The following is a 12,314-nucleotide window of genomic DNA, read 5'->3' on the forward strand; positions in this document are numbered from 1 at the left end:
CTACGGAACTCATTTTAAGTAGGCATTTTCAGGACTAAAATCCGGTAGGATTTAAGAACAGTTCCACTTCCGGTAACACCGGAAGCAATTTGAAGATGGCGTCGTCCTCCTCAAACGGGCCCGGCACTGCCGACGGGAAAAGTGAATTTCGTAGCAAGAAGCCGAAGCCCGAGAACCGAGGTAAGGTTGAGCAAGAACTGAAACCTGATATTTCGATACTGAGTTAACGATTGTTTTCTTTCGCTGGCTGGGGGCGTATAGCGTTGCCTTAGTCTGTTGTGTGAAGTTGAGTACCTATCAGTGTTGAGGATTGGGGATGATGGCCAGGCCTGCGGGACCGACTGGCAGGTGTGGTGCCAGCCACGTGTTCCTGCTTTTGCTAGAGGCCTTTCAAAGTAAAGATGTTGCAGAGTTTGATTGTAGAGGGCGTCGCTGGACTTTACACTTGGGGCGGTGGCTGGAAGTCGTTGACAAAATGAAGGATGGAATGGGGTAGGAATAGGAGGTCGTTATGTATATTGAGTGAACGCTTATAATAAAGGAGTGAGATAGATACGGAGAAGGAGGTATCCGGCGTGTTCTTAACGCTACTTTGTCCGTTAGTGAATTTTGGGGCATTTTATCATTATTCCTGTTCGTCAAACGAACGACACGACTCATATTCTAATTTTAGACTGCCCTACTTTTAAATTGCTGTCTTCCTTTGTAGTCTGGTTTTATACATTTTCTTCAGAATGAATGACAGGAAGAGAGGCTAGAGAAGTAGCCCAAGACCCGAGCAACCAGTCTTACTGGAAGTGTTAAAAACCTTGAACTCTCATTCTGTAGGCATTAGGGTGGTATTAAAGGAGTTCTGTTATTTTTAATTATGTAACTTAGCAGAGTAGAGTCTATGTACAGCTTGAAGAATAAACCCAACACGTGAGAAGGAAGCACTCAATACCAGTAGGCAGAAAAAGCATTACCACCCTCGGAGTACATCAGATCGTATTCTTTTCCTTTACAGGACATGAGGTAACCACCCTGAATCGTTTTGATCTTCTGTTCTCTGCATAATTTTACCACCTATGCACAAAGTGGTTTGATTTTGTCAGTTTTTTACTTTTATATGAATGCAAGAAGGCTGTAGACATTCTTCTGGCTTCTTAGGCTAAACTTTTTCTTATTGAGCCAAGGAGATACATGTAGCTGTAGTTTATTCTTTTAATTTGATATTGATGAGACTTCCTTCTATGAATATCCATTTATATTTTCATTCTACTGTTGGTGGACATTTGGATTGTTCCTGTTGTTTGCTGTTATAAGCAGTGCTCCTATAAACATCTTTGTGTATCTCCTGGCTTGCATGTTCAAGAGTTTTCTCCAGATTATGTCCATGGAATTGGAATCCATGAAAGTTGGGGTATGTGCAGGTAATGCTAAATCTCTACCACAAGGGTTGTGTCAGTTAACACTCCCACTAGCAGTGGATGAGAATTCTCATTGCTCTGCATCCACACTAGTACGTGATATTATCTGCATTTTGAATTTCTGTCATTTTATAAGTATGAAATGGTGTCTTGTTGGGGTTTTAATTTGTACTCCTTATTACTAATGGGGTTGCACATCTTTTCACATGTTTTGGGGGCTATTTGGACTTCCTCTATTGTGAAACTCCTGTATTTCTTTTGCTAGGTTTTTACTTTTTATTTATTTATTTTTGTAGCTATTGAAATGTTTAAATTGGATATAGACTTGGTAAAATATACATTTTAAGTAATCACAGTTGTACAATTGGAGATTTTTGGTTTGTTTTTTTTAAAGAATATTGGGAAGTAAGTGATGTATGAAGACTAGCTAATTCTCTGTGATTTGAACCAGAAATAACAGAGTAGACGTGAGTCTAAGAAAGATAAGCAAGTTTACCTGTGGTGGATAACATGAACTACAAAGGCCTTTTTCTCAGACTTAGTGTACATAAGATCTCCTGATGAGATTATAAAAACACAGATTCTCGGGGCTCATCCCGAAGATTCAGATTTGGTAGGTCTGAGTTGGAGCCCAAGAATTGCATTTCTGACTAACTCCTGCAGGCCTGTGGGTCATACCTTTGAGGAGTACTGAATTAAAGCATAGCTGTTAGATTTAAGAGAATCCTAAAATCCAGGACCAGGAGTTTTAATAAATGATGTGGGAGATCATTTATGGCCTTAGGAGACATTTCGTTTTATTGAAGGGAGACCTAGACTGAATCACCTTTGTGTCCCCTTCAACAAGTCACTAATCTTTTTGGACTGAACGTCTTTTATAAAATGGGGAAAATAATGCTGGTTCTTCCTACTACCTTTCACAGCTGTCATGAAAGTGTATACAGAAATAAGGCATATGAAAACTCTTTGGAAAGTCTAAAACCCTATACCAGTGATTAGTAACTGAAAGTATACACCAGATTATCAGTTTTTAAGCTTTGTGTGTGTGTGCACACTCAAAAACACAAATATCTATATGCATATATATACACACACAGGCTGCAATTCAGGAAAGTCTAAAAGGTTATATTGAAAATAGTCATGTAAACAAAGTGGTATTTGGATCTTTAACTCTAATAATGTAGTGCAGTAGAAGTTTCTGGAGTACCCCACTGTCTGTCAGGCATATGCTAATTACTATGGATCCAAGGAGGATCCCTGCCCTTAAGGAACTTCGTCTTAGGAGGCTGAAGTATATACAGTCAATTTTACTAGTGTGTTGATAATAATGACAGGGGCATGTTCTTTGTTCAGTAATCTAAAGCGCATGGGAGCAGGAACTACAAGGAGAGAGTATTGGGAAGCATGTAAATGTATGCATATAAGTGTTCAAAAAAGTGTCCAGAAGAAGGGTAAAATCTTATGTATAAGTTTCTTCCCCTCTTTAGATGAATCAGAACTCCTCACTGTTCCTGATGGTTGGAAGGAACCGGCTTTTTCCAAAGAGGACAATCCCAGAGGACTCTTGGAAGAGAGCAGTTTTGCAACTTTGTTCCCAAAATACAGGGAGGCTTACTTGAAAGAGTGCTGGCCATTGGTACAGAAAGCCTTGAATGAACATGTATGCACATTTTAAATATTTCTTTGAGATTTTGCTCTTACGCTTTTACTTTTAAATAAGTATGTACACTGATGGATTTTTTTTTTTTTAAAGGTGCTAGCATAACTGGTTAATTTGGTTCCTTTGTTTTATGTTTGTTTCCTTTTCTTTTTAAAGAAAAATCTTTAGAGAGAGTGCCTGTGCACATGTGTGATTGGGGGGAGGTGCAGAGGAAGAGGGAGGGAGTTAATCCCAAGCCGACTCTGTGCTGAACTTGGAGCCCTACATGGCACTTGATCTCACAACCCTGAGGTCATGACCTGAGCTGAAATCAAGAGTCAGACGCCCCTGGTTCCCTTGGTATTTTAAACAGCCTAGATATAAGCTTTGTTCTTTTTTTAAAGATTTTGTTTATTTATTTGACAGATCAAGAGAGCACAGGCAGGGGGAGCTGCAAGAGGGAGAGGGAGAAGCCGGCTCCCCACTGAGCAGGCAGCCAGATAAGGGGCTTGATACAGGACCCTGGGATCATGACCTGAGCCAAAGGCAGACACTTAACCCACTGAGCCACACAGGCGCCTGAAGCTTTATTCTTATATTCCACTTGTTTTTAATTTTGTGAGTAATAGATTACTTTGAAAAATTCACATGCCTTTAAAATTTTAGGGATCTCATGGACTTCTGAAACTCACCTGTGAACTCAGGGTTTCAGGATGCCTATTCTATACTGTGATATTGCCATGTTTCTGTATAGTTTGAGTTGAGGCATGTTCCTGGGTGATTTCTTAATTTTCATTTTAAGTGGAAGATTGGGATGTGGCCAACTTTCCCCTGTATATGTTGCTGCTGCTGTTTCCCTAGAGCAGTATATTTGTTTTTGTTTTTCAAACTGTGGATTGAAACTTGTTAGTGGAGCAAGAAGTCCATTTAGTGAATATAATGAGCCTTTAAAAAAAAGAATGTACCCAAAAAGTAATAAGTAAAAAGAAAAAATAATGTATCGCATATGGTAAGGATAAGTTTCATCTTATGAAACTTCTGGTTCATTTATGTGTGTGTGTGTGTGTGTGTGTGTGGGCACATGTGCACACACTAGGTAGTGATATAAAATGTATTTCTCAGCTGTGTGACTGCTCCGGAGTTGTTTGTGCCCGCTAGGTATTAGGGTGGTTCAGCAAACTGCAAGCTGTTTTACCTGTCTGTATCTGAGATTGGACTCTTATAAACTCATAGAGACCCAACCTTATGTTGAATTGTTCATCACTCATTACATTGAAATATTTCTCAGAGTATGCTCTCAGTCAAAATGACATTTTGCTTTGTTGAAATCTGGTTCTTCCTATTAAGAGTTAACGCATAATTTTTCAGTTATTGCTTCTTTTTGAACCTGTGAGAATTTGTTTTTATTTTGTATTTAGCTAATACAAACCAATTAGAAAAAGTTTGAAAGGTTAAGTCCATTCTCACCCTAAGGAGCACATGGCAAATCAGAGCTGGGTCCAGGATAGGGGAGCTATATAGTAGCTTTATATTTTTACCCTAGGTCTTAAGTATGGCCTCATTTGCATTGATATATATTTTTTACACTAAAAGTAATCTTTATTCCAATAAATAACAAAGTATTCTAAAGTAAGTATAAATGGTTTCAGTTGCCTGTGTTTCTTACAGTCTTTGAAATATGAAAGTAATCAGGTGTTCATTATTTATATGAACTACTTAGCTTCTTCAGGGAGGGAGTTGATAGAATTAGAGCTTAATTTACAGTAATTAGTAGTCTGATTAGGATAGGCTCTACAATTACCTAAAATTGCATTGATTTTTAGACAGTTGTGTATTTGCTCTTTCCTTTTTGCAGCACATCAATGCAACCCTGGACCTGATCGAGGGCAGTATGACTGTGTGTACGACAAAGAAGACTTTTGATCCATATGTCATCATTAGGGCCAGAGACCTGATAAAACTTTTAGCAAGGAGTGTTTCATTTGAGCAGGTAAATTCAGAATTACAAAAACTTGCTTTATTTGCATCAACGTTAGAGATAACATAACACTGCATCCCTCCCTCTTACCGTTTTCATTTTTCTGCTTCGATTTCACTAGCCTGGGCCTTGAAAATAAATGAATTTGTAAAGAATATTGATGGAATATTTTCTTCATTTTTCCAAAAGGCAGTACGAATTCTTCAGGATGATGTTGCATGTGACATCATTAAAATAGGGTCGTTAGTAAGAAATAAAGAAAGATTTGTAAAAAGAAGACAACGTCTCATTGGTCCCAAAGGATCTACATTGAAGGTACTTTTTATTAGCGGAAAACTTAAGTGTCTTCTTCTGTCATTAGTTTTTCAGTGTACTGAATTTCAACTTATTGTTCTTTTGATGTAGGCTTTGGAACTCTTAACAAACTGTTACATTATGGTTCAGGGAAACACAGTTTCAGTCATTGGACCTTTTAGTGGCTTAAAAGAGGTGAGAACTCTTTACTATCTTCCGTTAATTTTCAGCAGAGAACAAAGTAATTTGGTTATAATAGTTCATTGAATAATATACTGTTTTACAATTGCTATTTTTTTTAGAATGTGCTTTGTTTGATTTCTCCTTGGTAAATACTTTGTGCTTCATGTTATTTGAGGGCCTAACATATTATGGCCAACCTTTGGCAACTAAAGAGGTATCCATTTCCAAATTAGAAGGTCTGCACATCATCCTTGTTTCCCCTACAAATTTTAAACGGCTATTAAAGATTTTAGTCTGTAACACATGTGGAAAATGTGTGATTACATATGCTCAAGTGATTAGAGAATTAAATGGTGATTATTATTGTTTGCAGTAACCTATATAAACCAGTAGAGGTCAGATTCTGAAAACTTCTTTCCTTTAAAATATATTTTTTTGGTCTGAATTTTAGTGGAATGTTTATTTAATGTACTGATGAACTTTTTTAACTGTCAAATTTAATGTTGTGAGAAAATCTGTGGAGCAGTTACAGTTTCTGTTAATTGCTTTGGTTGTCTGCATCTGGCTGTGAGGTCTTGTTCCCTTTCCGGGACCTATAATAGCAGTTTTGTTGGACTGCTTTCTCGTAAGTTATGTGCCCTTTTCTCATGTGGCAATAATAACTTAAATATATCGAATACCCTAAAGTTTTGTAGAGTCTAAATATATTATCTTACTTAATTTTCACAGCAGAGCCTTAAGGTAGCTTTATTTCCATACTACAAATGAGAAAGCTAGAACAGAACAATTAAGTGACTTTCCCTTATGATGTGGCATTCCCATTATTGAACACGTATTTTCTCACTCTAAATGTAGCTGCCTTCTCTCTAATTTCCACAGTTCCAAAATTTTGTATTGGTTCTGTATGTTATGTTTTAGCAGTAAAGTTGAGAAACTTCATTGTGCCCAAGAGAGGTTGACTATTAGGAAAGATCTAAAAGTCGCTCAGCAGTTGAAGGTCAATTTGGTAGTCATTGCCTGGTTCATATATTAATCCCCTTCCACTTAGTTCATTAAAGTCTTTGTAAGTGACTAATTCATTTTTCTTTGCAAATTTCAGGTTCGAAAAGTAGTTCTAGATACTATGAAGAATATTCATCCAATTTATAACATTAAAGTGAGTTAATTATATATTACTATAACAGTGGTTGTCAGACTTCTTTTAGCTACAGAAACCTTTCTTGAAATTAAATCTTTTACGGAAGCCTAATGCACAAAACAGATAAAGCAGAAGTATTTAGGGTCAATTAGAAGTAGCATTCAGCCCACTCAACTCCGCCTGAGTCCTGTAGTTACATCCGTGAAGACTTAGGTCTCTGTGGTGTGCAGTCTGATAACTGTTGAAGCGGGATCCTGTAATGTATGACATAGTTCTAATACAAAGGAAATAAGCTTCATAGAGTTGGTCATAGATGATAACAATTGAGTTTTCTTGGATGATGGGCCTATTACTTATATTTAAAGATGTGATCTTTCAAAATTCTGCCTTTTTCTATTAAACAGAGTCTGGACTATTTCAGATTGTATTGAAACTTTTTTTTTTTAATTTAATGCTCAAATTATAAACTCTTTGAGAGAGATCTGTTACATCCCTTTGTGCACAGCATGCATGATTACACTTTGAAATGTAACCATGCTGTAATGAGCTATTTTGTGAGGGGTATTTGTTAAGCAGTGCCCTTAAATTTGATGAAGTTATGGAGTCACTCTTAGACTGGGGTAGAAGAATGACTTTGACTTGCCGTGGGACATTAAAGATAGAGCTCGTCTTGTATCTGATGGCTGCTCTGCGTCCTTTGATGCTCCAATGTGTGCAGACCTCAGATGGAGCGGGGGAAGTGTGTGTTTATCTGATCAAGAGAAAGTTTACTGTTTTCTTTCCCTGTGATAATTAAAGTACTGCCAAAAACTTCCTGCTTTCAGGGAACATTGCTAATTAAGAACTCTCCTGTTCCTATGACATTGAATTTTAAAGGTTTTAATGAACTAATGGTTGAAAAGCTGAATGTCTCATCTCAGTTCTCATCTCAATTTATTTGAACATTTCTGCATTTCTTTTTTTTTTTAATTTTTTTTTTGAGAGAGAGATATTGCACACGCACACGCATGGGTGAGCAGGGGGAGAAGCAGGCTCCCTGCTGAGTAGGGAGCCCAACTGGGGGCTCGATCCCAGGGTCCTCGGATCATGATCTGAGCCGAAGGCAGACACTTAACTGACTGAGCCACCCAGGCACCTAACAGTTCTGCATTTAATCTAAATTTCTAATGGTTTTCCGATGCTTGGTTTGAGATTACTTTTTTTTATGGAATTGTTTTGCTCCTACTGAGGAGATTAAGAACTACTTGTTTTTTTTTTTTGTTTTTTTTTTGCTTTTGTTTTTGTTTTAAAGATTTTATTTATTTATTTGACAGAGAGGGAGAACAAGCAGGGGGAGCTTCAGGCAGAGGGAGAAGCAGGCTTCCCGCTGAGCAGGGAGCCCAATGCAGGGCTCGATCTCAGAACCCTGGGATCATGACCTGAACTGAAGGCAGGCACTTAACTGACTGACTGAGCCAGGCGCCCCAGGAACTACTCTTTTTAATTGCATTATTTATAGGAACAATATTTATAATATCTTAGTTTGACAAATGTATGAATTATAAAATTAAAAATTCTTACTTTGTTCATGTATCTCCATGACTAAAGACCTTAATGATTAAACGAGAGTTGGCAAAAGATTCTGAGTTAAGATCACAAAGTTGGGAAAGATTTTTGCCGCAATTCAAGCACAAGAATGTGAATAAACGTAAGGAACCAAAGAAAAAAACTGTCAAGAAAGAGTATACACCTTTCCCACCACCACAGCCAGAAAGTCAGGTCAGTATTAAATGCTGAATTTCTTTACTGGAGGGGGAAACCATTTTAATCTATTTCATCAGAAGTGTGGAGAGTAATTTAGGTAGACTGTGTGTGTGTACAGGTATGAGAAACTAAAGTTAAATGTAAATAGGCTTATTTTGAGCTAAGTGCCTGCCCGTGGAGAGTGGGGGCTTCACAGTAGGAGTGTAAACTGTCTAGGTGGTTGCTGTCACTTGTGCCCCTGTAGCCACAATACCTGTTCCACGGATTACAAATAATAATAACAGTTTAACCCTTCATGCTCTCACTCTGCTTTAGCATCTTTCCTGTAACCATGTGCTATATGACCGCTCCAGTTTTGAAATCGTAAATTCTCACATCCATTCTTCTTTTAAGTTATGAATGCTTCTCATTTTATTACCTGTTTTCTGGCTTCGTTTTTTCCCCCCGAATTTCCTTTTCTCTCTTGTCCATCTCTGTTTCTTGTATGCTGCCTTTTCCTTGTTTTCATACCTGTCAGCAAAACTCTAAAACTTGATCAGTCCTAAAATTTGACTTCTTTCCCATAATGTGGCTTCTCAGCATAGCTGGAGAAAGTCTTATCTTTGGACTAAATCCACTATAATTTCACGTTTCCTACTATTGTTTGGTAATTCTGTGTGTCCTCTAAATTCTCTCTCTCTCTCTCTTTTTTTTTTTTTTAAAGATTTTATTTATTTATTTGACAGAGATAGAGACAGCCAGCGAGAGAGGGAACAGAAGCAGGGGGAGTGGGAGAGGAAGAAGCAGGCTCCCAGCGGAGGAGCCTGACGTGGGGCTCGATCCCATAATGCCAGGATCACGCCCTGAGCCGAAGGCAGACGCTTAACCGCTATGCCACCCAGGCGCCCCTCTCTCTCTCTTTTTTTTAAGATTGTATTTATTTGACGGAGAGCACAAAAGCAGGGGGAGCTGCAGGGAGAGGGAGAAACTCCCTGCTCAGCCGGGATCCCAATGTGGGGCTCGATCCTAGGGTCCTGGGATCATGACCTGAGTGGAAGGCAGATGCTTAACCCACTCAGCCACTCAGGCACCCCGTCCTCTTAATTCTTGAAGCACCCTCTCACTCCTGGCAGATGACATTGCATTTTATTTTACAGAAATATTTAAGACCATAAAGTGAGAATTCCTTCAACTTCCTTTTCTCTCACCTATAATTTTTTCTTTTTCCATCTGAACCAGTCCTTTCTTTAACCTGTTCTTTGAGTTCTATCTTTGCCTTTCTCCTGAGGGATCTTACTTCATGATTCCCTCCCTTGGTTGTGTCTGAAAGTCTTTCCTTTCTAATAGTGCTTTGTTCTAAGCATGTAAACAGATGCACTGTCTTGTCTTCTCCACAGCCCTTTTTTGGAGTTTGAATTTCAGGGGTTTGACGAAAGGTCAGAGAGGAAAAAGAAATAATGATCATGGTGATAAAACAACGGAAGTGTTGGTTAATGAGGTCTCTTCTGTAAAAGGAAGCAAACAAAGGGACTGTTTGTTGGGGGAAAGTAGAGTGATCTTATTTACGCAACCGTCATTCCGTAACACCTGCTATACTTCTTCTGGCCCTGTCCTGTAGTTAGTAATTGTCTTATCTTTCTTCCCTATGATTAAGCTTCTTAAAACAGTGATGTGTCAGTTGATTTATTCGGCCACTTACTTGCTTCATGACTGGCAATTTATTTAACCCATCCATGCCTCAGTTTCCCTGTACATAAAATGGAGATAATAAAACATCTTTTTCAAAGGATTATTAATGAGGATTAAATGATCAGTAATTGTAGAGAGCTTAGTAACTTAATATTAAGAGTTTAAAACATTACCTTAGATATAATAATGCTGTGTGTGAGATAAGTCAATTATATATTGAATGAATAAGCTAGTGCTTTCTCTGATTAGTATTGAATTAGTCACCAAATCCTAACAATTCTTGCTTTTCATTTTGCATGCCACTACTTTATTGCAAGCGTTTATCTCTTCTTTCTTCTGTACCTTTTATCTTATTTTCTTTAAAGATTTATTATTTGAAAGAGAGAGAGAGACAGAGATAGAGCATGAGCAGGGGGAGGGGCAAGGGGGAGGAAGAAGCAGGCTCCCAGCGGAGCAGGGAGCCCGATGTGTGACTCCATCCCAGGACCCTGGGATCATGACCCGAGCCGAAGGCAGTCACTTAATTGAGCCACCCAGGCACCCCTCTTCTGTACCTTTTAAATGCTGCTTTGGTCTCTTTATTTCTCTCAGAAACCTGCAGTCATTTCTAAATCATAGCCCACACTCTTCACCTGGCATTCAGGTTTCTTCAGGCTTACCCCAGATTCTCTTTCCAGTTTCCTCACACCTTCCTGCATCATTGACCCCCTGTCCCATCTAAAACCGCCTGCTATGCGTTTCATGAACGTATCACCTTCTTTCCTACCTCCGTGCTTTTTGCTTGTATTCCCTTCAGCTTAGAGCCCGTCTCCTTTTAATGTCAGTGCCTTTATGAATCGGTCATAGAGTTTTGACCTCAGTGTCTTTACCTCAAGGACATTGTGCCTTTCTTAGGGAATGACTTCTCATTTACCTTATTTCTGATGTAATTGTAAATACTGATTTCAACAGATTGATAAAGAATTGGCCAGTGGTGAATATTTTCTGAAAGCAAGTCAAAAGAAGCGACAGAAAATGGAAGCCATAAAGGTAAGACTGCCTAGCTCACAACATCGATAGCACAGTTCATAGAAACTTGAATTCCTACCTAACAATAAATTGTATTATTAACGTATTTCTTATTAATAATGCAGGCTAAACAAGCAGAAGCTCTTAGTAAGAGACAAGAGGAAAGAAACAAAGCTTTTATTCCACCTAAAGAAAAACCAGTTGTGAAACCAAAGGAAGGTAAATGCTTGTTTTCCAATTATTGGTTTGATGTTAAAGTCTGTTTGCTGAGAGGTAAACCCATAAGGGAATTTGTCTGAATCTCTTTGAGTGTTAACTAAAGACATAACTATATCTTTCATCAATTCTGTTGACATTTCATTACTCACTAATCCTAGGGATGAGACCCCGGGAGGTGTTACGTAATTTATTAGCAGCTAATGCCTATTTAAGAGTGTCCTAGATTGACAGCCTTCTCCTGACCTCTGATTGTGCTGGAGAAGAACTCTTTGTTGTGAAAGCTATAAACTAGAGCAGTGAATCTTCTGTAGATTTAAAAGTAACTAAAGCAGTGAGATCCCCGAGTTGTGTTATCATGCCTCTCAGAGCTTATCAGAGGTTATGCTTTTCTTCTCTTCACTTATGTGATCTGTGGCTTAAAGTTTAATTCCTATATTGTTATGATGGATTTCTGATCACCTTGGGCTAAAGGACACCATCAAAATAACAAGAAGATCTTAGGAGCTATTAAAAAGACAGTCTACGTGGGGCACCTAGTTGGCTCAGCTGGTTAAGCGGCCGGCTCTTAGTTTTGGCTCAGGCCATGATCTCAGGGTTCTGGGAACAACCCCCACGTCAGGCTTTGTGCTCAGCGGGGAGTCCACTAGAGTATTTTCTCTCTCCTTCTGCCCCTCCCTCCTTGCGTGCTCTAAGATGAAAAAAAGACAGAGAAAAGTTTTGTGTCTTGTCTTTCCTATTCCTAGCCTCATTTGATCCACCCTTTCCTTTTCTGCATTTTCTTTCCCACCAGTAACAGAACTCTTCCCGAAGTAATTTTCCAGAGTAGCCAGTGACACAGTGAGGGAGGGAAGTCATCACTGGCATCATTGTACCTGACTTGTTGGTCAAAACCAGACATAACATTACTATTTTAATATCCTATATTAATTACTCAGTGTTAACAGCTCTAAAAATACTGTATTTTTCTATGTAGATCATTGGTTATGTAAAAATTAAAAATGTCATAAGCAGTATAATTTCCAGTTTGCTCAGCCT

At 38.5% G+C, this 12,314-nt stretch overlaps 1 protein-coding gene across 1 annotated transcript in view; it reads left to right on the forward strand.

The window, feature by feature from the left end:
* KRR1 (KRR1 small subunit processome component homolog) overlaps positions 1–12,314 on the forward strand; it is a 22,442-nt gene continuing 10,128 nt past the window's right edge. The window contains exons 1-9 of the mRNA XM_026500004.4: positions 1–180; positions 2,897–3,069; positions 4,904–5,038; positions 5,216–5,341; positions 5,432–5,515; positions 6,603–6,659; positions 8,229–8,399; positions 11,004–11,081; positions 11,186–11,279. Of these exons, the coding sequence (XP_026355789.1) occupies positions 96–180; positions 2,897–3,069; positions 4,904–5,038; positions 5,216–5,341; positions 5,432–5,515; positions 6,603–6,659; positions 8,229–8,399; positions 11,004–11,081; positions 11,186–11,279 (1,003 nt within the window). The 5' untranslated portion in view covers positions 1–95. The remainder of the gene's footprint in view (positions 181–2,896; positions 3,070–4,903; positions 5,039–5,215; positions 5,342–5,431; positions 5,516–6,602; positions 6,660–8,228; positions 8,400–11,003; positions 11,082–11,185; positions 11,280–12,314) is intronic.

Source organism: Ursus arctos, unplaced genomic scaffold (assembly GCF_023065955.2).
Source record: "Ursus arctos isolate Adak ecotype North America unplaced genomic scaffold, UrsArc2.0 scaffold_21, whole genome shotgun sequence".
NCBI lineage: Eukaryota > Metazoa > Chordata > Mammalia > Carnivora > Ursidae > Ursus > Ursus arctos.